Source organism: Aulostomus chinensis, chromosome 16, assembly GCF_037954235.1.
Source record: "Aulostomus chinensis isolate RoL2024-O1b breed Wild chromosome 16, RoL_Achi_v1.0, whole genome shotgun sequence".
NCBI lineage: Eukaryota > Metazoa > Chordata > Actinopteri > Syngnathiformes > Aulostomidae > Aulostomus > Aulostomus chinensis.
In genome coordinates this window covers 13,981,854-14,007,909 of record NC_141335.1, presented here as the reverse complement: position 1 = coordinate 14,007,909, position 26,056 = coordinate 13,981,854, and the positions used below count along the sequence as shown (strand labels likewise).

The 26,056-nt window shown below is 42.5% G+C and overlaps 2 protein-coding genes across 3 annotated transcripts; one reads left to right on the top strand and one right to left on the bottom strand.

Moving 5' to 3' along the window:
- The first annotated feature begins 548 nt into the window (after nucleotides 1-548).
- LOC147247620 (F-box only protein 11) lies at nucleotides 549-17,986 on the top strand. 2 transcript variants are annotated; one of them, XM_086179629.1, is made up of 22 exons: nucleotides 549-909; nucleotides 3,247-3,371; nucleotides 3,465-3,546; nucleotides 5,342-5,483; nucleotides 6,030-6,159; nucleotides 7,244-7,327; nucleotides 7,408-7,540; nucleotides 7,622-7,728; nucleotides 7,811-7,922; nucleotides 7,996-8,102; nucleotides 8,605-8,742; nucleotides 8,893-9,110; nucleotides 9,199-9,379; nucleotides 9,478-9,600; nucleotides 11,966-12,051; nucleotides 12,224-12,300; nucleotides 12,428-12,571; nucleotides 12,749-12,859; nucleotides 14,191-14,298; nucleotides 14,421-14,529; nucleotides 14,623-14,721; nucleotides 16,504-17,986. In XM_086179629.1, exons 1-22 carry the CDS (start codon nucleotides 816-818, stop codon nucleotides 16,631-16,633), a joined length of 2,640 nt encoding a protein of 879 aa, XP_086035755.1. In that variant the 5' UTR covers nucleotides 549-815; the 3' UTR covers nucleotides 16,634-17,986. The 2 variants fall into 2 exon arrangements, with proteins under 2 accessions (XP_086035755.1, XP_086035754.1); XM_086179628.1 differs by having other exon boundaries at nucleotides 550-909; nucleotides 5,339-5,483; nucleotides 16,504-17,985.
- On the bottom strand, nucleotides 17,971-25,701 carry msh6 (mutS homolog 6 (E. coli)). The gene is made up of 10 exons (XM_086179627.1): nucleotides 25,269-25,701; nucleotides 24,444-24,646; nucleotides 24,171-24,346; nucleotides 21,036-23,595; nucleotides 19,893-20,170; nucleotides 19,682-19,799; nucleotides 19,512-19,601; nucleotides 19,287-19,441; nucleotides 18,235-18,434; nucleotides 17,971-18,149 (listed from the first exon to the last, which is right to left on the bottom strand). The coding sequence occupies exons 1-10, from the start codon at nucleotides 25,529-25,531 to the stop codon at nucleotides 18,068-18,070; spliced, it is 4,125 nt and encodes a 1,374-aa protein (XP_086035753.1). The 5' UTR covers nucleotides 25,532-25,701; the 3' UTR covers nucleotides 17,971-18,067.
- Nucleotides 25,702-26,056: the final 355 nt, after the last annotated feature.

Here is a 26,056-nt window from a genome sequence, read left to right as displayed (position 1 = left end):
AACGGATAAGCGGTATAGAAAATGGATGGATGAATGGAGTTATAGCCTACTGGAAATAACTCTTTACATTGTCTTCTTTGAGATGTAAAAATGCAGGATCACTAGTATTTTATCTTTTTTTTATAACAAATATATCAGGTTAAAACTTTGTGCAAGATGTTAAAAAGTCAAGGCACCAGAGATGCTTATAAACAGACAAAATTAATTTTAACAACACAAAGTATGTTTGCTTTTCTCATGCAGTCCACAATTTAGTTTGACTGTTGGTCCACCAAGGAGAAAAAAGTAAAAAGTTGATAGAAGAATCAATTTGAGTAGATTGGTAGAGGGATCAACACATGAATTAACCCTTTAACTACATTTTGCTGCTGCTAACACTTTCATTTTTCATGTTCGGCATTTAATGGGGTAGTTTTACATTGCTGTATTGGTAATTCTACAAAGTGCCAGAGCCAGACAGCTGGTTTATACCGGGCTCCTGATGCAGCTGTGTCCGGTACTGATGGGACATAAAGATGAATTGACCGCCGTGAACCAGGAGTGCCACGTGACACCGACAGGTCCTCCCGCGTGACGTGACCGAAGCCTGACGGACGGTGCTCGGCTGTTATGGCTCCTCCTGCTACAGCGAACGGGGCAAGACGTAACAGCAGTGCAGGGGAACGGGAATAACACACAACCCTACGATTGTCGGGAGCCGCAGCCGAACATGACAGATCTTGCGATGCTGTTGAAGAAGACATAGACGATGTGCTCTGCGTCGCATCTTCTGCTGTGAAGGCTTCGACATTTCCTCCAGATTACCAACACCCCAAATGAACTCCGTCAGAGCAAGCAACGTTAGCAGAAGACCAAGGCGAGTATCGAGGCCGCGCCCGGTGCAGCCGGAGAGGAACCACCAGGAAAGAGGTAACGTACATGGTACAAACACAGTAGTAGCATTGTCAGGCAGCTGGTTTAAGGACTGACTGGAATGTTTTATGAGCAAGTATAGCTCAATGAGTAATATTACCTTTGTTTATACGTAGCGCATACAACGTTGTGAATAAGCAATGCGTAACGCTAGAGAGCAGGAGGCACGCACGGCCGCTTTGCTCTCAGGAAACACCGAGGCTTTTGTGTTTGTAGCTAGCACTCAGGCCGCGCTTTGTTTTGCTTGATTTTTGCGTTGCGACGGTGTTTCTTTTACTTGTCTGACCTCTTTTTGATGCTGAAATGTGTTTTGTTTGCCGGCTAACATTTGGTTGATGGTAAAAAAATCCAGCGTAAGGTAAAGGGTTTGCTGGTTTCACCAGTGACAAACGCAGGGAAGCGCTCACAAAGTGGTTTTGCCAGTCGTCGTAGCATGCTAAATGGGACTAGCCTTTGCCAGCTGATAGCTAGCCAAACATGCGATTAATATTTTCGACTAAATGTTTAGTGTAAGACTGTCTTGAAGCATTTGTCATGTTAGAATGGCAGGGAATGGATAGCAATCGATATAATAATGACAGGCTTCCGCTTCTGTCAGATTATGTTTGGGTATTTCTACGCAGCAACGCAATGTGTCAACAGACTATAATGCAAGCAAATACTGCCTGTAATATAAAATGTAAACATAAGCTTGTATTGATTTTTCTAAAATAATATTTTCTACAAGACCAAATTAGCCATTAAATCAGTGTGGGTCAATGATAAATGGCTGGATCTGATGCAATGTAGTCAGGTGGGTTGGGGACATGTTGTGATGTTGGATCCCTCAGCATCATTTGAAAATAGGCAGCAGAGGATTCACCCTCAGTTACTTATTGTTTCTCACACAAGTGATAATGATTTATTCTTGTTTTATGATCCATTATGATCCTCAAAGCTGCTCACTGAGCTTGGATGTCATTTTAGGGTATTTGATATGGATTGCTAGCACCAGCAGAGGCGTCTCTTTGGGAACACGTTACATGGGTTTTGTGTGTAATGTTAAGACCCAGTTTTTTACACATACTGTGTTTGTAGTGGTTACTGGCCTTGTAGCCTGGGAGAGTCATCTTTGCAACCTGAGCAACAAGCAGACATGGGTTTGCATCTCCCATCTGGGGTAGCCATCAACCCATCACGCCATGGTGAACAGCTTAGGGTTCATGTTGTTTTTCTCCCTCTTATATCATATGTCATCAGTTTGTAGCATTTAGAGCAAGTAATGAACAAAAGTTATTTTGTCAGATCTAACATATTTTTTTTTGCTCTTTTACTTAAATCATTTTGTATTGTGCATTAAGGAGGAGAAAAACACCCCCAGCAAATAACAGCGTAACTCAGAGACACTCACACTGAGATTAAATGAATGAATAACACAAATAGGCAATACAGCTGCCTTTTGCCTTTTTTCCTCTCTGCACTTTCTCAGAGTGGATCTAATGACCCATCTATGTGTATGTGTACTGCATGTACAATTTTAGTTTCCCTGTATGACTGAAAAATTGCTGTTCATATGTCTAAAAGGAATCTTGGGGTGTGTAACAATCAGTCAAGTTTTGCATGTCAGGTTAAAACTCTTAATTATCAACAATAAATTGATGTTTTAAGCTGAACCAAAAAAAAGAAAGAAGTAGATGATTCAACTGTTGGTGCAGATTGAAGTACCTGTGCTCGAGGCCTTAAAGACAGGTGAGCTCACACCACACAGGAGAAAAATAAACATGTACTGAGGTTTTGTTTTTTTTTAATTGAGAGGGGATTATTGTGTGGTTACCTTAGAATGCCCAGCTGCAGACAAAATGCCCACTTACAGACAAATGTTTCTGGACAATTAGGCTACAATGGTCACAACGTTTACTATCATAAGATAAACAGACATGACCCCAATGATTTTCCTGACCTCAGTAAATTCCCCTTTTTCATTCATGCTATACTAAAATGTTACTAAATGTTTTTTTTGTGGTCATTTTTATTTGAGTTTTGTTTATCAGGATATATTGATATTTTTTCACATTCTAATTGTAAAATCTAGAGTAGAATTCAGTTGACTCTTTGAAAGATTGTATCAGTGTATTACTGCGCTGTTATTTTCTTAAAATAAACATAGAATTTATCACAATTTTCATAAGTTCTCGGTACATTTATCATCCAACAAATTGTGTTCATGTGGAAAGCCTACCTGTTACAATAGAAATGTGTTTTTGATTTATAAGTCTCCTAGCTCATTCATTGACTCGTTCAGTAAATGGAACTCCATATTCTCACATCCTCTTTTTTCCCCCCTAACTTTACTAGATGAGGACGTTCCTGCAGAAATGGTCGCAGAAGAATCCGGTCCAGGAGCTCAGAATAGTCCATACCAGCTTAGAAGAAAGTCTCTACCTAAGAGAACAGTGTGTCCGACAAAGACAAACATGGAGGTACAACTACTAAGAAAAATACCCCTGATGTTTTTTATATATATTTTTATTCAAACACAATAACACACATTTCAATGTTTTTTCTGTCCACAGGGGGCTTCCACTTCAACCACAGAAAACTTTGGACACCGACCTAAACGTCCCAGAGTTTCAGGAAAGTGTCAAGATTTACCAGGTAATTATGGACGTGTTATTCACAAATTGGAGTGGAACTGCAAAATTTTCTTTCACGTCCTGAGTGATGCTTTATTTTGCATTATTTCCCTGCAACATTTGCCATGTCATAATTGCAAATTTTCAAATTATGAAGTTAATTTAGAAGCTTTATATACCTGAATACATAAAAATGATACAATTGGATGTGGCAGAAGCGAATGATGGCACAGATGCAAAGGATGCAATGTGAAGAAGCAGTGTATATGTTCATAATTAACTACACAAACACGAAAGTGAATTATATTGTTGAAGTATTTAACAATCAGTAAAAAAAATCTGTGGGATAGTTCTGATGTGTCTGCTTTGAAGGTACTCACACAATAACAAATAGACATGGGGACTCTTAGGTAGGTTTGCATCAATATACCATGGTGTAAACTTCAACTCTTGTCATACTGTTTGCTGTGTAGGAGAAACATATAACCAAACAAGAGAATCTAACCTGCACATTTTCCTTTCTTTCTTTATCCTTATTTTCCCATACGAAATGTTTTGGTCATACTTCTATTAAAAGAATGTTTCAGTCACAAAAAGTTGTCACCTCATCCCAAAACATCTTTTTTTTCAAAATTCCTGTTAGTCATTCTAACTTTTGATCATTGTGTCGTGTTGTGAAACTGGGATCTTTGACAATTATAGGCCATTGAGAACCTGATAGTTAAATATTACAGTGTAACATGCAGTAGTTAGCTGTAGGATGGAAGGCAGATATGCTGTAATTAACATAGGTGTTACTAGGATCATGATCATTGAGTAAAATAGCAATTGGTCTTTGATTCTATAAACATTTTAAGAATAATAGTATGTGTGAAAAGTATAAAAAGCATTAAAACCAGTGGTTAGGAGTTAGCAGCTAACTGGGTGAATTATGGGTAATAAAGTTAGAGCAGTGCCTTATTGAAGTTATGAAAAAACTTTGTTATGCTTACAGGGGCTCTATTGAGCATAGGGGCTTAATGCCTATTAACACCCTGACATAAGGAATTAGATGTTTGTGTTTTTAATTTGATTTTATATTAAAAACACCCATGAGAGAAAATACCTTTCTCCTTAATTAAATCTTCACCTCAAGAAGACATTATAATCCAACAACTACTCAGTTGAACAAGGTGGTTAAAGTTGTTTCTGACCATTAAACAGAAAAGGAGACTTGGCACTTATAAATGGAGCAGAGAAACTGTTCATCCTTAAAAGTAGCATTGCAATGCTTACAATGAGCTTTGTAATGTTTTTTGCCCAAACAGTCATACAACAAACTGTGTCTCCATGTATACTCAATATTTCTATGGCAGTCTCTGCAGCTGAGTCAAACGCATTGAGAAGGATGAGGACATATTAATCTACAAGCCTCTACCAATTTTGGCCCAAGAACTTACTAGACAATGATCAATATTTGGCAACTTATAAGGGAATTTAATCACACCATGTTTAACTTCCCAGATTCTTTTTGGTCATCTCATTTGTTGTTGTGGTGACATCTTTCTGCGCTGTTCCTGTTGACATATGAAGTTAGTTTACCCACTTGGGCTTCTGTACTCTTAAGCTTAGTGCTCAGTTTTCTCTGTTGCCATTCATTGATTTTTCACAACTGTGTTGTAAAATTCATCGCATTTCTTTAAGACACCACTCTACAATACAACCTAGTTGATTCGAAAAGTTAGATTGATCAGAAACAAAACTTGTGCTGATTTTTGAAAACCCTGCGTATCACTTAAATCCATTTTACTAACTCCATGATCTTTCTCCTCCAGCAGCTCCAGCAGAGCAGTATTTGCAGGAGAAGCTGCCAGACGAGGTGGTGCTAAAGATCTTCTCGTACCTGTTGGAGCAGGATCTGTGTCGAGCTGCATGTGTGTGCAAGCGCTTCAGTGAGCTGGCCAATGACCCTATCCTCTGGTGAGACTCTACTACTACTACTTCTATCCTTCTCTATCATTTAAAGCTTTTCCATTTTGATTGCATGTCATGTGTCTTTAGTAAAAGAATCAACATCTGCTTTCAAGGTTGTTTATTAATATGTGAATCAGTAGAAAATTCTTTTGACAACACATATTTTTTCAGCCTAGGTTTTTTATATACTTAACATGGTTCAACTTAATATTTCAGCTGGGTATCTAATTTGGGAGGAGGAAGAGGAATGCTTAGTCTGTCTTGATTACTTTGATCAGAAACACAATTCATTTTTAATTACAAAGCAGTTTTTGAATATTCAGTCATGCCAGGAGGAGATTTGATTTGTTTCGTTTATTAGTATTGCTCTCAGCATAGACAAGTACTTTGAATGAACAAGCTTGTACATGTTCTCCACCAGCATTACAGGAAATAACTCGTTAGTAGTCAACACAAATATTAGAGTCATTCAACACTGTCCTGTATGCTCTAGAGTTGTACAAAAGTCATGATAAGGATGGATTTCAGTGTTGATGTGCCTTCATGTTTCAGGAAGAGGCTTTACATGGAAGTGTTTGAATACACACGACCCATGATGCACCCTGAGGCGGGGAAGTTCTACCAGATAAACCCAGAAGAATATGAGCAGCCAAATCCATGGAAGGAAAGCTTTCAGCAGCTGGTATGGAACCTGCCATGACCTTAAAATTTTAAATCTTGGTGGATTCCTTTTCTATATTACTACAACAGAGATGAGACATTTATCATTCTCATGGCCTATTTTGAAAGATATTTACAAGCTGAAATTGGTATCTGCAGATTTTTAAATTTAAATTTTTTTTTTTCACAAAAAATAAATTGGTGTCCAGTTTTGCTCACTATCAATGATGAGGAAAAATTAGAATGAATATAGGATTAATTCTCTTGTCTGTTTTGTAAATAAAGAAAAAACATTACTTTTTCAAACCACTATGTTTATAGATGTTGTTCAGTATGTACAGAATGTGAATATCATATGAACTTGTTTTTATGCTGAAACATCTACATCTGTAAATATCAGCTCTCGGCCAAATCAGTTGTAAAATATCAGTCGTCCAGTCTTTGTGGATCAATTTATTATCCAACAAAATGTTCATGTAAATGTTAATGTGATAGGCCCACCTACTATACATCAAAAACGTTTGTCTTGAAGTTCTCTCCTAGATCATTAAGTGTTTTTTTTTCAGTTGATGGCATTCCAGATTCTCACTTTATTTTTGTCCTGTCTTCCCTGAAACAAAGTTATTACATGAATATTTCATCTGAATTAAGACTCCTAGGAACATTTTAGTATCGGTTAAATATTGATGTTCAGATATATTTGGGCCCCAAGCTTCAGTTGCTTTACAAAGAAACGACATTTGAAATTAAAACAATTTAGACCCTTTTTGCGATCTCTTGATCTTGACACAGATATTTTCATGGCTAAGAACTGTGTCTGTGTGACGTCAAATCGATGCCTATTGTCACGTGGAAGGACAGCACCACCCAGTGATCCTGACAGTCAGTCTGCAGAGCATAGAAGGCAATCATGTGTTTGTGATGCTTTGAAATATGATTCTTCTCCACACCAAGAAATCTTTCTGTGATAAATTTCACCTAATCTTGTTGGAAACATCATGGCTGTCTGTTTATAGTAGTAATAGTGCTGATTATAATTCTTCTCTTGGGTGTGTGAATTAAAATGATATGAATGTTTTTTTTATTTGTTTTGTTTTTTTAAACAGTATAAAGGTGCACATGTTAAACCCGGCTTCGCTGAACACTTCTACAGTAATCCTGCCAGATACAAGGGAAGAGATAACATGTTTGTAAGTAACCTGTTTCCATTCATACCTTCTTTAGTTGTCCTCCATCCAGTCATCTGACCCTTCAGCATTTGTCCCCTCAGTACTACGACACCATTGAGGATGCTCTGGGAGGAGGCCAGGAGCCTCACTTTGATGGCCTGATCTTCGTCCATACTGGTATTTACACAGATGAGTGGATCTACATCGAGTCACCCATCACAATGATTGGAGCTGGTATGTATGTCTGAAATTAGGGCACATCTTCTTGTATTTGATTTGCCTCCTCTTTCATTCGAGTGTTCAAATGTGTTTTAGCTCCTGGAAAAGTAGCTGAGAAAGTCATCATTGAGAATACCAGAGACTCAACTTTTGTGTTCATGGAAGGGTCAGAGGATGCTTATGTTGGCTACATGACAATAAGGGTGAGTTTACACTTCTTTTCTTTAATTATCTCTTAGTGTTTGTGTCTGAGTTATTAACTGTGAACTGTTGAATTCACTGCAGTTCAACCCTGATGATAAATCCGCCCAGCACCACAATGCACACCACTGCCTGGAGATTACAGTCAACTGCAGCCCCATTATTGACCACTGCATCATACGCAGCACATGCACAGGTAAGGATCTAATCTTCTCTGTCAGTCATTATGTTTGCTTGCGGATCTGTCTTAGTGTTTCTGTTTCTTCCAGTGGGTTCCGCTGTCTGTGTCAGCGGCCAGGGAGCTTGTCCCACGATCAAGCACTGCAACATCAGTGACTGTGAAAATGTTGGTCTTTACATCACTGACCATGCACAGGTAACATGCACCTCCCCTTCTTCAACTGTTCATAGGGCTTTAAAATATTTGTCATCATTTGTGTTCGTATACAATAATGTTTTCTGTAGAGTGGTAAGTTTAAAAAAAAAAAAACCAAATGATTTCAGAATTTATTTCTCAAAAAGGGTTTGACGAGGCTTAAATCAATGTGTCTGCAACCGAATATAGTTGGGCACACAGTTTTGACTTTAGTTCTGAACACACAAAAGTTCAGCAGTGCATTGAGAAAAACAGTTCCGCATTAGTTCCATACACATGCTTATCATACAAAAGACCCATCACAAAAAGTTTGTGTACTGTTATTGTATTGTTGCTAAGGGTAGCAGTGGATCTGAGCTCATTTATGTGTAAACTGACATCTACTATATAAACTTCTGGTTGGGTTTCCTGAGCAGTCAGCTCACTTTAAAAAAAACAGTTTAAATCAACTTTTAGAGTGGAAATAATGTTCTTACACACACTGTATTTGCTTTTTGTCCAGGGAATATATGAGGACAACGAGATTTCCAACAATGCTCTGGCTGGGATCTGGGTGAAGAACCACGGCAACCCAATCATCAGGCGGAACCACATCCACCATGGACGAGATGTGGGGGTGTTTACGTTTGACCACGGCATGGTAAGTAAAAGTTGTGATGTTGAAAACATTGCTGTCTGAAGCATCTGCATACAGTTTATAAATTATTTGTAAGATGAGACATCTAGCATTACTTACAACTGACTAAGTTACAGTAATTAATTAAATGTTGTTGTTTTTTTTAATGTTCAGGGTTACTTTGAGAGCTGCAACATCCATAGGAACCGAATTGCCGGTTTTGAGGTGAAAGCGTACGCCAACCCAACAGTGGTCCGTTGTGAGATCCATCATGGCCAGACAGGAGGCATCTATGTACACGAAAAGGGTCGTGGCCAGTTCATTGAAAACAAGATCTATGCAAACAACTTTGCTGGTGTGTGGATCACCTCTAACAGTGACCCCACAATAAGGTCAGTGTGGTCTTGCCCTCAAAGCTCATATCCAACTTATTATATCATATTGGGTTGTTGTATCAAGTCCCGTTTTATCCAACTTCAGGGGAAATGCCATTTTTAATGGTAACCAAGGTGGTGTGTACATTTTTGGCGATGGCCGAGGCCTTATTGAAGGAAATGACATCTACGGGAACGCCTTGGCTGGAATTCAGATTAGGACAAACAGCTGCCCCATCGTCAGACACAACAAGATTCATGATGGCCAGCATGGCGGCATATATGTGGTAAATACTGTCCAGTCTCTATTTCCAAAGCTTTTTTTTAAGCTTTCATAAGGAATCATTTTCGGACATGAGTGATGTTTGATTTTTGACATTCCTAGCATGAGAAAGGACAAGGTGTCATTGAGGAGAACGAGGTCTACAGCAATACCCTGGCAGGTGTGTGGGTCACCACGGGTAGTACACCAGTGCTGAGGAGGAACCGGATACACAGCGGCAAGCAGGTACTGTTGCACGGCAGTTGTAAGACTGATCATGAGATAAACATACAGTGAGAAACATACATGCCTCAATGATAATATTCTTTTTTTGTCTTTGTTGATTTGATGAGAAATAACTCATTGCCGTCGTGTTCGTCTTCCGCTTATCTGGTTGGCCCGGGTCACGGGCAGCAGCCTCAGCAAGGAAGCCCAGGCTGTCCTCTCCCCAACCACTTCCACCAGCTCTTCCATGGGAATCCCAAGGCGTTCCCAGGCCAGCCGAGAGATATAATCCCTCCAGTGTGTCCTGGATTGGCCCCTAGGCCAACTCCCGGTTTGACATGCCAGGAAAGCCTCCCGAGGGAGGCATGGAGGAGCAGCGGCTCTACTCTGAGTCCCTCCCTAAGTGACCCTACCTGTAAGGGAGAGCCCAGCCACCCTGTGGAGGAAACTCATTTCGGCCGCTTGTATTCGCGATCTTGTTCTTTCAGTCATTACCTAAAGCTCATGAACATAGGTGAGGGTTGCAACATAGATTGACCGGTAAATGGAGAGCCTCCCTTTTGGCTTAGCGCCCTCTTTACCACAATGGACTGGTTTAGCACCTGCATCACTGTGGATGCCGCCCCAATCCGCCTGTCAGTCTCCAGCTCCATCCTACCCTCTCTCATGAACAAGATCCCGAGATACTTAACTCCTCCACCTGAGGCAGGACCTCCCTCCTGACCTGGAGTGGGCAGGCCACCCTTTTCCGGCTGAGGACCATGGCCTCAGACTTGGAGGTGCTGATTCTCATCCCTGCAGCTTCACATTCGGCTGTGAACTGCCCCAGCAAGAGCTGGAGGTTGTGGCTTGATGTAGCTAAGAGGACCACATCATCTGCAAAAAGAAGAGACGACATCCTCCCGCCACCAAACTGAACCTCCATGATCCGGCTGCGCCTTGAAATTCTGCCCATGAAAGTTATGAACATAACTGATGACAAAGAGCAACCTTGGGGGAGTCCAACCCTCACTGGGAACAAGTCCGACTTACTGCCGGCAATCCACCTACTCACGGTCACACGGTCATGAGCCTCCTCCAAATCCACAAAGCACATGTGGACTGGTTGGGCAAACTCCCATGCCCCCTCCAGCACCCTAGGGAGGGCTCATCCGCGGTTCCATGGCCGGGATGATAACCACGTTGCTCCTCCTCGTTCGACCATTTCCCTGACCCTCCTCTCCAGTACCCTTTCCAGGGTGGCTGAGGAATGTCATCCTTCGATAGTTGGAACACACCCTCTGGTCCCCTTTCTTAAAGATGGGGACCACCACCCCGGTCTGCCACTCCCAAGGCACTGCCCCCGATGTCCACGCCATGTTGCAGAGACGTGTCAACCAAAACACTCCTACAACATCCATCCTTGAGATACCCAGAGCGGATTTCATCCACCCCCAGGGCTTTGCCACTCTGGAGTTGCTTCTCTGCCTTGGCGACTTCTGCCCTGGAGATTGGACGACCCATTCCCTGACCCGAAGGCACAGGGAAGCAACCCTTTCGTCCAGCAGGGTAAACCCCAACGTACAGGCAGAGAGTCTCGGGGCTATCAAAAAGCCCACCCCTGCCCTCCACCTCTCACCCGGGGGAACTCCAGCAAAGGAGAGAGTCCAATCCCTCTCAAGAACTTGGGTTCTGGACCCGGAGCTATGTGTCGAGGTAAGGCCGACTATATCTAGCAGGTAACGCTCAACCTCTTCCACCAGCTCCGGCTCCTTCCCTGCCAGAGAGGTGACATTCCATGTCCCAAAAGCCAGCTTCCATGTCTGGGGAGCAGACAGCCAAGGCCTTGGTCTGCAGCCCAAACCGCACTGCACCAGACCCTTCCGGTTCCTCCTGTGGGTGATGGGTCCTCGGGCGGATGGGTTCATGTAACCTTTTTGGGGCTGGGCCCGGCTGGACCCCATGGGCTAAGACCCGACCACCAGGCGCTCGCCAAAGGCCCTACCCTAGGCCTGGCTCCTGGGTGGGGCCCCAGTACCCCTCCGGGCTGGGCACACAAACTCCTAGGTCTTGTTTCCATGAAGGGTCTTTTGAACCATTCTTTGTCTGGCCCTTCGCCAAGGACCAGTCTGCCTTGGGTGACCCTGCCAGGGGCAAAATGCCCCCGACAGCATAGCTCCTCGGGTCATTAAGGCACTCAAACTCCTCCACCACGATAAGGTGATGGTTCCTGGAGGAGGAGAAATAACTCAATGGATTTATTAAAGACTATAAAGGAGCGCAGAGGTTTCTCTGAAAAAACTTAAATTCACCAAATTTAATGTTTTGTTTTGAGTACAATTACAGATATACTTCATTATATGTCTTAAATGAAGAAACAAGCAAATGCATCATTGCTTTTCACCAGGTCGGGGTCTACTTTTATGACAATGGCCATGGGGTGCTGGAAGACAACGACATCTACAATCACATGTATTCTGGAGTTCAAATTAGGTTGGTTGAAACATTCATGATGACAGATTTGTTTTTCTTTCAAATAAGTACCCAGATAAACTTAAAATTCTGATTTAATTCAGTTGTCCTGGTCCTTGGGCATAAAGAAAATAGTGTTGATTACCCATGCAGTAGTGGATCAATCTCACTTGCATCTCTTTTTTTGTGACAGAACTGGCAGCAATCCCAAGATTAGGAGGAACAAGATCTGGGGAGGTCAGAACGGAGGCATTTTGGTTTACAACTCAGGTGAGAAGCTGATTCATTTATTTCTCTCTCTCTCCTCCACTCAGGGTCTTTTTGGCATTTTCCATGGATCACTGTTCTCAGCTTTTAGTGAAGTAATGAAACCTAAATGTGTGGTTTTTTTTTTTAGGCTTGGGCTTTATCGAGGATAATGAGATCTTTGACAACGCAATGGCAGGAGTGTGGATCAAGACGGACAGTAACCCCACTCTGAGAAGGAATAAGATCCATGACGGGAGAGATGGTGGGATTTGTATATTCAATGGAGGAAGAGGTAACTTGGCTATAGCACTTACTGTATCTTTGCCTTGAATTGCTTTCATGTGCTAAATACTAACAGATAAAATCAGTGCTTCTTGATCCATCTTCAAGCTGTCTGTGCCATTACATTTTCATTCTAGGTTTGAGACATGTAGTAATTTTTTTTTGTTTTGTTTATTTGCCCCTTCAGGTTTGCTGGAGGAGAATGACATATTCAGAAATGCCCAAGCAGGAGTTCTCATCAGCACCAACAGTCACCCTGTGCTGAGGAAAAACAGAATATTTGACGGCTTTGCTGCAGGTTAGTAGCAGCTGCACACACATGCAGGGATGTGCATGAAGTGTGATAAACTGATGTTGGAGTGTGAGTGATGAGCCTGCCAGAAATTAAAATGTGAATTAAGTTAATTGGAACTTTAAAAAAAAAAAAAAAAAGTTAAAAATGCACCTTATATGGATATTGGTAAAGTGATTTATAGTCTTAAAAATAATTAGGTACTCACATGTTTTTATTACTACCACTTCTTTTTGTGAATCTTATGATCATCTGTCACCATTTGTTAGTCTATGCGGGGATTAAATATTTCTACCCGCATGTTTAAAACAGCCATCAATAAAGCTGTTTCCAGTAGATGCCACTTTTACTGCCCACACGAGTTCCAGAACATACAAACAAAGGCACTGTGTGTTGGTAACATCAGTCCAAGACTGGTGACTTCACTGCTAATGTGTCACTGTGTGGCTGCTTAAGTGCTCGGTGCACGTTTCCGCCACTTCTCTCTCTTCTTAAGAATAGGGCTGGGTACCTTTCAACAATTTTCTGTGCCGGTACCAGTACCTGGATTTCGGTGCCAGTTCCAGTACGGTACTTTTTTTGGTAACAATTTATTTTAAAAAAATTAGTGTAAAGAAAATTACATTACACCTTTCACTACAAAATTTTGAGTTTGCCTCTTTCGAAATCTGGCGGTAGAGATTTCGAAAGAGGCATATCCACGACATGCGGGCGTGAAGGCTGGGATGTGGAAGGCTGAGGTCGGCTCTTCATAACATCAAACACCGTGCAATGTTCTGCTCTCATATGTATCCCGTGCACGTTTAGGTGCTTCATCAAATTTGACGTGTTGCCGTCTTTTGCCACAACATCCTTTTTGCAGATATTGCATTGCGCTCAGTTGGCATCTATTCTAATAAAATGGAGCCACACTTTTGGCCGCGGAAGCATTTCTTATCTTACCGTCTCTTGCGTCTCTCTCACACACATGCAGGTAACAACAGTAAAGTAAGGTAAAGTCATGAACCGCCCTACTTTGCTTTTTACCTCGCAAGTACCGAAAATTGACACCAAAAAACACGGACATTTTCGGTACCTGGTAGCACAGAGGTATTTCGGTAGGTGCTATTCAAGTACCGAGTTCAGTACCCACCCCTACTTAAGAAGTACAGTCAAAGCAAGCAACCCACTGATAATCACATTAACACCCCCTGAGGTAACAGTGACTTCGGAATGAATTCCAACAGTCTTCCCTTCGCTCAGTTGCCATCTTTCCCACATCTTCATACATCTAAACAAATAGATTTTTGAATGAGCATTATGCTGTCTCTAATGTGAACTATGATCTTGTGCACCAGGGATTGAGATCACCAATCATGCCACAGCGACCTTAGAGGGCAATCAGATCTTCAACAATCGCTTTGGAGGGTTGTTTCTCGCATCCGGTGTCAATGTTACAATGAAAGGTGTGTCTTTTATCATGGGGATTTTGGCCTACTTTCTTGACTGATCATGAACTGGTTTGAGTAATGAAACTGAAAATTAAGTGTAATGTAACTTTAGTGAATGCCTTGTATGTTTCCACTAGATAATAAAATATTGAACAATCAAGATGCCATCGAGAAGGCTGTGAGCAGAGGTCAGTGCCTGTACAAGATTTCCAGTTATACCAGCTACCCCATGCATGATTTTTACAGGTAAGTCACGTTCACACTTGATACCAGGTGTGAATGTCTTCTGCTTTTCATCGGCTGCGTGCTTATTGCCTGACACCACCTGTCTTCTTACAGGTGTCACACCTGTAACACAACAGACCGCAACGCCATCTGTGTGAACTGCATCAAGAAGTGCCACCAAGGACACGATGTGGAGTTTATCAGACATGATAGGTCAGTCTCATGGACCAGCTTCACTTGAAATGATATGATGTTGATACACAGTCATAGCCCTGCCTTTTACATAGATAATGCTTCCTTATTCACTTTTGAATAGGTTAGAACATCATCTTACACATTTAAAAGCAGTATGATCATTGGTGTCAGGAGGGCAGGTTTGTCTTTCTGCCCGCTGTGGCCTTGCAAATCATGAACGTTGTCACTCACAGCTGACATTTAAAAAAAAAGTTTAAACTCTATGCTGTAGATCCTTATTTTTCATGTGTTACGTTGGTAGCAGAAAACGCCCGCTAGCTTCAAACAGAGTTGGGAAAAGTTACACAGGTCTGGTTAGCTCATTGCTCTCTTAGACTACTTCATTTTCAAACCTGTAATCTTCATGCCTGACTGTCCTGCATATGCAGTATTAAACCTGACTCTTTATTGAACTTTATGCTCCATACCACACAAACATTTAAGATAAAAACAAGCCTAAGGACCGCCAGCAAGCCTATTTAAATACCCAAGCTGGTCACAGCTCTCCAGACATTAAACTATGTCACAGAAAAACCGTGATTCTAGCTCTTTTGCTTTCTGGTAAGTAAACCAATGCAGTTCCTAAGTGTTGGAAAAGACACTTTGACCTGTCTAAGCACATTCATGCTCATTAAGCTCTGTGTTGCTGCCACATTGCACAAAATGGGCATCAGAGTGCAAACATCCATCAATAAATAATATAATAATAAAGCAATGTATTGATTCATTCCATCAAAATTGATTCTTAAACAATAATTGAAACAAAAACAATGTTTCTTTGGGCCTCCACATGTACTCTAACAATGGTCATAACTGTGTTGGATGATGTATTTTTAGAGTCTGTATTCAGATCATTTTGGACAGTTCTTCTGTTGGTCACCAATAGCCAAAAGTCACATATCTGTGATGGGCGTTTTCTGACTCCTGGAGTCACCAAGAACTAATTCAGGAGGGAAAAATTTGTTTTTTGAGGCTGAGATTCTTTTTATGAGCCATTGGAAGGCAAATTGCACCTTGTGGCTTAAGTATCATCTTAAAAGATAGTTTAGTTATTTTAATGTGGGGTTATTTGAGACACTGATGTTCAGGCAGTGTCTCATTTGCTCTAGATAATGGTTAGCTTGTCCTTAATCTTATGAATCAGTGTGATGCACCAGTAGGAAGCAGGGGAGGGCGGTGCTGTGGCGTGTGTACCAGCACAAACACATCTTTTATCCACTAACATGTCCACCAATCTAAAGTGTATATGTCCCTTTACGTGCCTGCTCCACTTACAAAATTTAGGCTTAGCATTCCCATCAAGCAGCCATTCCCTTTTGGGATTATGTGTCTCAACTGCACATCTGTTTTCCTCCGCTCAGCCTCAGCGGTAATATAGTTGGTGTATTATAGTGGGCGGCGTCCTCATCCTGAACTCATACCACAGCAGCACCTTCTCATGCTTCTTGCTGCTGCATGCTGTGCTGATTTTTTTTTTAGACAGGACAAGTTGAGTGTCATCTATTGCAGGCGAGATGCTGACCGGGCATCAGTGTCTCCCGCAACCCCACATCAAAATAACCAAATTATTCCTTTAAGTGAAGCAAAATAGCGGTTTACTTCTTAAAGGCAAAAAAAAGCAGAATCTTATACTAACAAATTGTTTGAGATGCAGTGTGGCAGCTTTTGTTTTAACTGCTGACAGCTATTCTTTGTTAGATGTACGACCCTTCCGTTTAGTTGATTTCAGTGTAAAAGCTGGAATCATTTGTCCTCCTGCAGGTTCTTCTGCGACTGTGGCGCCGGGACACTGTCAAATCCTTGCACGTTAGCTGGCGAGCCGACTCATGACACAGACACACTGTACGATTCAGCTCCTCCTATAGAGTCCAACACACTGCAGCACAACTGAGCTCAAGGCCAGAAGCGCTTCAGCAGCAGTGGACCACTTGGTGCTGCAGCGGTGAGGAAGGGATCCTAACACAAATACAGACTTGCTTTGAAAGAGCGTAGACTTTAAAAAAAAAAGAAAAAAAAAGACTTGGGACTTAAATATGCTTAAAGGAGACATTTAAAAAAAAAAGTCTGATTATGGATGCCTCGCCTTTTACTTTATTTTATAAAACAAAAAAGGTGACATTAATAGGAGCGAGGAGCGGGTTTATGGGTTGGTGCTGGACTCAGCGGAGGCTTATCTGCATTGAGGAGGAATACGAGATCCTGCAGTTGTGTACAGACCCGTGGCGGATAGACGCTACACTCAAGAGGAGATGGAACTTTTCTCATGTGGAGGCAGTGACCTTGAACACAACAATGCTTCCATCAATGAGCAACCGACAAGCTCGTACGCGTACGAGAAAAATGACCTAGCACTTCAGCTCCCTTTTACCTGCCCCTCAAAACTGTTGATTTGATTTTAATGCTTTTTGTGTAGTTTTGTATTTTCATGCAAAATCTTACTGTACTTGAATGTCTTTATTTTATTAAATGTTTTTTGTTTTATTATACCCTAGACTTGCTGTTATTATACTCATGTCGCAGTATCTAACTTCTTTCTGTGAAAGAGATCCGAGAAATGAGAAAAACACTAAAATGTTTTCTCCAGCAACATTGAGACATTCGCAATATAGAAAAACAGAAATGTGCTTTCATAAGACATGTTTGTGTGTTTGAGACTATGTTGTAAATGTCTTTGTAAGGGAACTCAACAGTTTTTGATCTGTTTCACAAAATCTATGCATTTGTTTCATCAGAACTTAGACCTTCGTTCACAGGAAGGTTGGAGTCTTTTTAAATAGTGTAAGCCAGCTGCGTTTTAATGAAAACACAGCTGCCACCTTTAACATTTTACCAGTTGTTATAATGGATGTTAGAAAATACCTGCAATTTCTCTGTTTAGTCTAAGTACCTTGAAGTCAGGCTATTTTTCCCACATTGAAATGTCTTGTGGAAACACATCCCATGTGGCTGTTTTTTTTCTTGTCCGTTTGTCAATGTTGCTGGAAAACTGAAGGCTTTTACTCTACTGAAGCTGAGACAAGTAGCTATATACAGCACTATATGGTTTCATTGCCCTGCCCCTCCCCCTTCATGTGTACTGGTGATTGTGGGTTCTCATTCAGACTGAAATGTATGCATGTATCATAACATCTAGACTTAATATATTGTGAAGTATTCAATAACCGTTATGTAGGCGCTAGCGTGAATTAAAAGGCTTTAATTTCCTAGATGAAACATTGTCTTTTTTTTAAATAAACTTTATTAGATCATTGCAGTAGTGTTTTCTTCTTGAGCTGCGAACAGTAAAAAAAAACAAAAAAAAAGCATGAACAAATTTGCTTCCAATCTACAGTGAGTTGATAGTCTGAACAAGCGAGGTGAAGTGCATGTTGGTCAACGTAGCGTCATCAGCAAACTGGCAGAGTTTCCTGGAGGAGCAGAGAAAAGACATTAAGAACCTTGCCTGACCTGTTGCTGGATGAATTATAATAATAATAATAATAATATAAGTACTTGAAGAGTCGGAGACTGATGGTGCTCCTCTCAAACTCTCTGGCCTTCTTGTGTCCGGACTGGATGACGGCCTCTGGCAGGTTGGCGAGCCGAGCAGCGTTGAAGCCGTAGCTCTTTGGACAAGCTCCACTGATAAACTTGTAAAGGAATGTGATGGTCTCTTGACTTGGATCTTCACATTCATTCTCTACCATGCACGCCTGGAGGGGACAAAACATGTTAAAACAAAAAAATGAAAGACTGCAGCTTGTTCATGAGAACAGTCCTAACTTGCACTTTCGGACAGTTACAACTCTGAGCTAACACAAGAAAGTACGTTGGGCAGTACAGAGGAACACCTTTTAGCAAGTAAAAACTATGAGCAAATATACAGGATTAGAAGTATTTGATATTCAAAAACGTATGTATACAAGGAAATACGGACGAATATACAGCACTAAGCTCATTCAAATTTCCTTGTAGCAGTTTTGCTGAGCAACAGCGGCCTCTGCTGATTCAAATGGTAAATGCAGTACTAGGTTGTCAGTTCATTCAAATTTTTTTATGAGTGCAACAGTAAAACAATTTCAACTAATTCTGACCACAAGACTAGAGCAGAAAAATGCTTCAAAATAAGGTGGAAAGTTTTTGGTTTATGATCGATCTAATTAGCCATCTAGACCGGCAGTGCCTCAGTGAGTGTTGTAATACGTTTGTTAACATCTACTTCTACACTGAGACCACGACTGAATAACTAGTCATACGTTTTTCCTTCACCCTAACCCACCTGTCAGAATATCTGTGCTGAACACTTTGAGCTAGCTTCTAAAAATTGAAAGCAGCACTGTTATCATTTCATAGCAATCTAATCAAGTTCTTTTAATAAATTGCAAGTCTAATTTCTATTTAATTTAAAATCATGACAAGATATACCTTAAAAACTTATATTTTTTTGAAAAAAAAAAAACTAACTAAAAGCCATTACCTACAGAAAATTCCTTAACAAATTGAATAAAATTAAATAGTGCTGAGATGTAACAGATCAGAAACCAAGTCATTTCCAAAAATCTCACCATGTGGCCTAACCGCACAGCGGGGTTATTGGTGTAGTCCTCCACCAGGGAATGGTAGTGGGTTGAGAAGAGGGTGCGACAGCAGATCTTCTCTGCAAGCTCCTTCACAACAGCGCTGGCGATTGCTGTGCCGTCGTATGTAGCCGTGCCTCTTCCTGCAAACAGTTAATTATTTACCACCCCAAACACATTCGGGAATGCGGCAGATACTTCACAAAGACCGACCTAATTCATCCAGAAGCACGAGGGAATGTTGTGATGCGTGGTGCAGGATGCAGGCTGTCTCGCTGAGCTCAACAAAGAAGGTGCTCTCTCCTACAGAAGGACATGATGGGCACAGTTCAGAGAGAGGAAGCTCATTGGATCATGTGTTCTACAGAAGTTTGTAACATTACCAGCCATTATACGATCGGAAGCTCCCAGCCGAGTGAAGACTCTGTCGACCGGTGTGAAGCGCAGACTCTCGGCGGGAACGTAGCAACCCAGCTGAGCAAGGATGATCACCAGACCACACTAGAGCCACAGATCAAGATTAGAACTTTAGATAAAACCTGCACTGTCCGTGCAGATCTGGTGTTAAGATGGCATGCATACATCATCACCCACCTGTCTCATGAGAGTAGATTTGCCACCCATATTTGGGCCTGTGACGAGGACACACGAAGCATGCCCTTTCTCCTCATCACTGCTACCAGAGCAGCCGATGGAGATGTCATTTGGAATGAAGTCATCGCCAAAGAAAGTCTTGGTGACGCATGGGTGGCGGGACCCAGTGAGGTCAATGAAGGGTGCTAACTGGTCATCACCTTTGGGGAGAATCACCTGCGGCCGGGTCATTGGTCCATCTCCCCCCTGGCTGTAGTGGGACAAGGCCAGCAGCACATCTAAACACAAAGAAACACAGTCAGTAATCAACTAGCCGTGAGAATTCGTGGTGCTTGGAGGCTGCTCCCAGTCACTGTGGGAGGAAGAAGCTTTACTGGGTCTTGATGTAGGAAATTGTTGGAGCAGATTTGCTAGACAATCGACACCTTCTTGAAAAACTAAAAGTGAGTAATGTAACAGGGTTGTACTGTGAATGAAAACGGGCATATTACTGGGAGGCACCTGTATCTGTCCTCCAGAGGACATATGGCCCTAACAGCCTTGACATGTCACATGTGAACAGGCGCAAGACAGGAATGTTCTGGAATTGAGCTTGACATGGGGATGGGAAGGTATTCTTGATAATATATTGGGAACCATGCGATTACAACAACAAAGTTAAGGAAACTTGTATACTGTTATCAATCAAACTTGCATTGGGCTCAAAAAAAAGGATGTCACAGAATTTGAAGTTCAGCTCTTACGTTTCAGGTACATTGTATTTCTGCAGCAGAGACCAGTAAGATCTTCAATTATTTCTCTCTGCTGGGAGCCAAAACAAAAGCACTGCAATTCTTTCCGAGGTGTGAAAATAAGCTTCTTAGCTAAGCTTTAACAACTACTCTTCTGCGAAGTTCTGCAAATCATTTTTGAAGACGGTGAAATGTAATCGGCAACATCAGCAGGAAGTGCATTTGGAGCAAACAACTGGGACGCTAACGCTTTCGCATGAGCTCAAGAAAAACTTCTAAAAAACACTAAGGAACTGCAGATGAGTTCTACATGAACACCAGGTTGTGTTATGGTGCAGTCATGCCGAGTAGGATTTTGTTCTTTTCACGTATGCTGTAAAACACAGATTAAGAGTAAGATGAGTGAGAATACCGAGCACCGCCATGCACTCCATGCTGGTCTTCCAGTCAGCGTAGTTCTGGTCAAAGTTGTAGAAGAGCCTCCTCATGCAGTCCTTAAGAGCCGCGTCTCTCTTCTCTTCAAAGCCTTGCAACTCTGAAAACAGCCGTTCTGTCTCCTTCGTCACATAACGCTTCCACCCTTTCTTTGTTGACTTCACCTCATACTCCTCTGGGATGTTCCTCTCAGAGATACTTTCGGGCACCTCCATCTGATAGCGGTTCCGCCCGGTCCCCCAGTAGGACATGCTCTTACAGCCGAGCCTCTTTTTCTGTCTGTCCAGGTAGTCCTGCAGTTTTTGTTCATACCTTTTTATCCCCATCAGAGCCTGGTCATAATCAGGGTCAAAGCCAGCCTTGGGGGTTATGACACCAGTGCTGCGAGCTTTCTGGTGGTCGAAGGCTGTCTCCCAGCGCTTGAGTTCAGCAGAGAGATCTGGAAACAGGCCATCCTCGTTTTTTGAATTGATAATTTGGCGGAGTAGCGCAGAGTGAAATTCATCGGAACCAGGAGAGAGGACAGATACGATCTCCTGCATTGTTTTAAACCCTTCGAGTGTTGAAAGGAAGTCTGCTATTTTGCGTTTACTGTAGGTGACCTCCTCATAGAGAACTGCTCTGCTGTCTGGGTGGTTTTGTCCCTTCAGAGGGGTGCCAAGGCCGTGAATTTTACTGAGGAGGCGCTCTAAATCTGGGAGCTTCTTCAGCAGGTCAGATACCTCTGTAGCCTGGGCCTGAGCTCCCATCAGGTCTTCCACAGCGTCCAGCCTGTCCTTGATGGATGCCGGGTTACACAGAGGAGCACAGAGCCACTGCTTCAGAAGCCTCTTGCCAAACGGGGTACAGCAGGTGTCCAGACGTTCAAACAGGGTTCCCTCGGTTCCTCCTGATCCATTTTGGAATATTTCAAGGTTTGCTAAGGTCACTCCGTCCAGGACCATGCGCTGACGAGTCTGGGCAAAAAAGCTGGCAGGTCCAGCCGCTTTCTCCATCTCAACATCCACAGGGACATACTCTTCAAAGTTGGCCATGGAGAGTAGCTCCTGGTCAACCAAGCACTTCTTCAGATAGAAAGTGCATCCACCCAGAGCCGCCAACGCCAGCTCGTAGCCATCCTTTGGGGTGAGGCACAGGGAGTCACTTTCAGAGGTCATCTTTTTTAGAAGAGGTGGCAGGAAATTCTTCCCTGTCCCCTCATCCTTGCAGACAGTCTCCCTGAAGTAATCTTCTTCTGAGAAGGTTTTAAGAGTTTTCTGAGCATCCCAGAATTGTGTGCCTGCGTTAAGTCCCTCCTGCAGAGCCGAGGACAGAGAGGCCTTTAGTAATTTTCGTGTTTCAGCAGATAAGTTCCCCTTCTCAAAGAGCACCTCAGCCGGAGAAAAGTGCGCTATTAGGGTGCGCAGACGTGAGCAGTGACGATCATCTGGAAACTGACCGATGTGGAACTGACCCACAGATGTGTCTACAAAGCAGACGCCATAGACACGGCAACAACCGGAGCTCTCCTCCTCAGCCTTCTCCTTGAAACTCAGCAGGAACTTGCTCTGACTCTCTGAAGGAGCACCGTCCAATATGCTGTAAGTTTGGGTGCCGCGTGTGATGATCCTGCACACTTCTCTTCTCACCACACGGTCAAACTTAGTGGGCTTTGCCAGGGTTCGACAGCGCGCTTCCATCATCTCTGGGGTCTCCGTCTGCTCTACACGTGCCACCTTGTGGCCTTTCTGGACCAGTACATCTGAGAATCGTGCAAAGCCGATCTCTGGAAAGCCCGAGTGTGCCCACGTCCCCTTCATGAAGGTCAGTCCCAACTCACTCACTCCGATTACAGCATCCATGTGGTAGAGCTCATAGAACTTCCCCACTTTATAGAAAATTATAGTATCAAACATCTTAGATTTGATCAGCCACCACTGGCGCATACCAGGACTGGTCCTGTTGACAAAGTCCTCAGGCACATACAGGGTGGTGGGATCATAGTCTTCATCGGTCATTCGCCGCCTTTTACCATCTTTCCTCCTGTGTTCCTTCAACCACTCCAGCTTCTCATGGTCCCAAATGGTGGCTCCACCTGTGCCCGAACCACTGGCCTGACTTTCAAAGCTGTCCGGAGCAGAGAAAACTGACAAACGAGACTTTGTGTCTGCTCCGAGAACTGCTGAAGGCCGTTTGGGTGTGGCGGAAGGGGTCTTTGGCATCTTATCTTTTGTGTAAGTGGACTTTTCTGCAGGACGTTTGCGCTTCACAGGTTTAACTGGGCTATCTAGCTCAGACTCCTGCATGCTCTCCTCTTCCTCCGCTTCGCTGCTCATTGTCCCTTCTTCCTCTTCATCTTCACTACTGCTCACTGTGTGCTCTGGTTTAAACTCTTCATCTGATCCTTCGCTGTCAGAGGCCACAATTATGCGACGACGTTTGGGATTGTTTCCTTTGGAGCGGGTGGATCGTTGGCTGACCTTGGATGACTTAACTTCCTCATTTTTGTGTTCGTCTTCATCACTTATCTCTTCATCAGACACAGCTGACTTGTCAATCTGACAAAAAAAAAAAAAAAGACAGGTTATCAGAATATATGACTTGACATAGGACACTGCCAGGAGTATGAACATGTCTAACATGTCTTTGATGGTTGGGAGACTGACCTGGAATGGACTCAAACACAGTACTGACCAATTAGCCACTAAAACTATATAACACTTGAATGCTTGCCCTGTACGACTAGATTTAGGTCATTTTAGGTTTTATTTGTTAAATTTAATTATTTAATGAACAGTGAGGCAAAGGCAACTCATTTTACAAAGTAGCCAAAGGTCAAAGATTTTTTTATTCGTTCTATATTTCTGTCTGCTACAGAGGCAGGGAAACAAAAGTTTTAGAGGTCATTAACAGCTAATAAGTTTTACAAGAATCCATCAGGTTTTGGGAGGTTATTTACAAAAATAACACACACTTTAAGGTCCAAAAGGGTTGAACGGACGGTTCACCCAAAAAACAAAACAAAAGTGAAATAGAATTTGTGTGTGTGTATATGCAAATATTTCAACACAATCTAGTGGACTTGCTTCCAACTTCCATCAACTTAGGCTTAATTTCTAGACTTAACTTCTACCTCCATTTCGTCATCAACCTCGTCTTCATCATCGGATGGATCCACGCAGAGAGGCATCTTTAGTCTATTTTCAGGGTCGTCCAACATGACAGCATCAGCTAGCTCCATTGCATGGCGTATCACAGGTTTACAGCTATAAAACAACCCTCCAGTTTTGGCATCACTACTCTCCGAGCCTGTAACATAAAGGAGAAGTCATCATTCAACCTCGTAATCAAACTACTACTAATAATGATACAGAATATCACTTTTAGCCTATTCAAAGTAGCAGACCTTTGTACTCTCGGATATACTTGGTGCTGACCCATCCCCTAGTAGGGGGCTCATCGAAGAAATGGACATGGATGCGTTGGGCCTGACCACGGCCTCTCATTTGCTGTCCAGTCAGAGGTTGGGGTACCACCATACATGGCCACCAGGGGTGTCCTTCTAGTTTGGCCCACACAAGTGCACCAGCACTGAATGAGGATGTCAAGCTGGTGAAAGGAAGAAAACTTGTGATATTGATGCAAATCAACCTGAGCAACTTATATTCAACAAATATAATCAGACGTGTGCTGTATGGCTGCATTATGTACCACCCACTCCGACAAATATTACCAAACAGCACTTAGACAAACGTATAATATCAAAATACAGGCAGGATTGCTGACTTGACAGTTAGTACATGATGGTCAAGGTGGGTTATGAGCATGATGATCCAAATACAAATATTTCAACATAATCTGGTGGACTTGCTTCCAACTTCCATCAACCAGACTCCTGTTAAGGGGGACTTGTTGACTATAAGAAGGAAAAGCAGAAAACTTGTGTGATCATCAGATATTTGTCTGAACTGTGCCTTTTGTTTTGTCGACGACACGTTTGGAGGTTTGGAAGTTATTTTTTTTTGTCTTCTTAAGTGAAATGGCATCATGGAGAGCGCACTCTGCGGGAGACAGTTGGATCCACCACCTTGTGTACAAATTTCAGTCAAGAGGGTCAACTCGTCCACACCACTTTGCATTAAAGAAAAAAACTGCCAATCAAAACTCAATACCTCGCAGACTCAAGCAGTTATCCAGATTCCAACATGATCATCACATCCAACTCACTCACCTTTCTTTGCTTGATGATGTCTTGTCTCCAAACAGTTTGTTAAACCCCCCTTTGGCGCCCTTGGAAGCACTTTTCTGCTTGACTTTGTCTGCCTTGGTGGACTGCTGCTGCAGCGCCTGTTTTGCTTGCTCTTTAGGAGAGGAACTAGACTTGTTGCAGGAGGACGGCAGGTCCGCTTCGGTCGGAGAGGGGCTCGTCTTCGGCTTGGAGACCGGCGGCGGAGACTTGGTGAAAAAGCTGAAAAGAGAGCTTTGTTTCGCCATGAGTGGAGCTTAGACGAGGCCTGTTGTTGTCCAGGTGAATACGGAGAATGTCGGTCGTACGTCTCACAACTCTTTAAGCTAGCACCCCGATACAACAGCTAGTTAGCTTACCACGAGCGTAACCCCTTCGCGGGAAAGGCGCGCGCGCGTTGTGAAGGGGGGGAGGAGGACACGTGCGTCCTCCAATCACATGGAAGCGAACTGTGACACAGTAGTCACGTGGGCCCAGCTTCACTTCCGTGATGGACTTTTTAAAAACAATTCGGAACATTATATTTACAATATGTGCAACTGAAACGGGGAGTTATATGAAATACACACTCATACACACTCATGAATAAAACTATGCAATATCAAGTGAACATAATACAGACAGTGTTTGAGGTGGTGCAACAATCCTGTCATCAATAAAGTCCTATCATCACACTTAAGAATGTAAATCTACATGCACCTAACGTTTGTCTTCAATTTGGTCACAATTGACCACTAGGTGACGCTAAAACGGAAATAAATCATGTCTCAGTC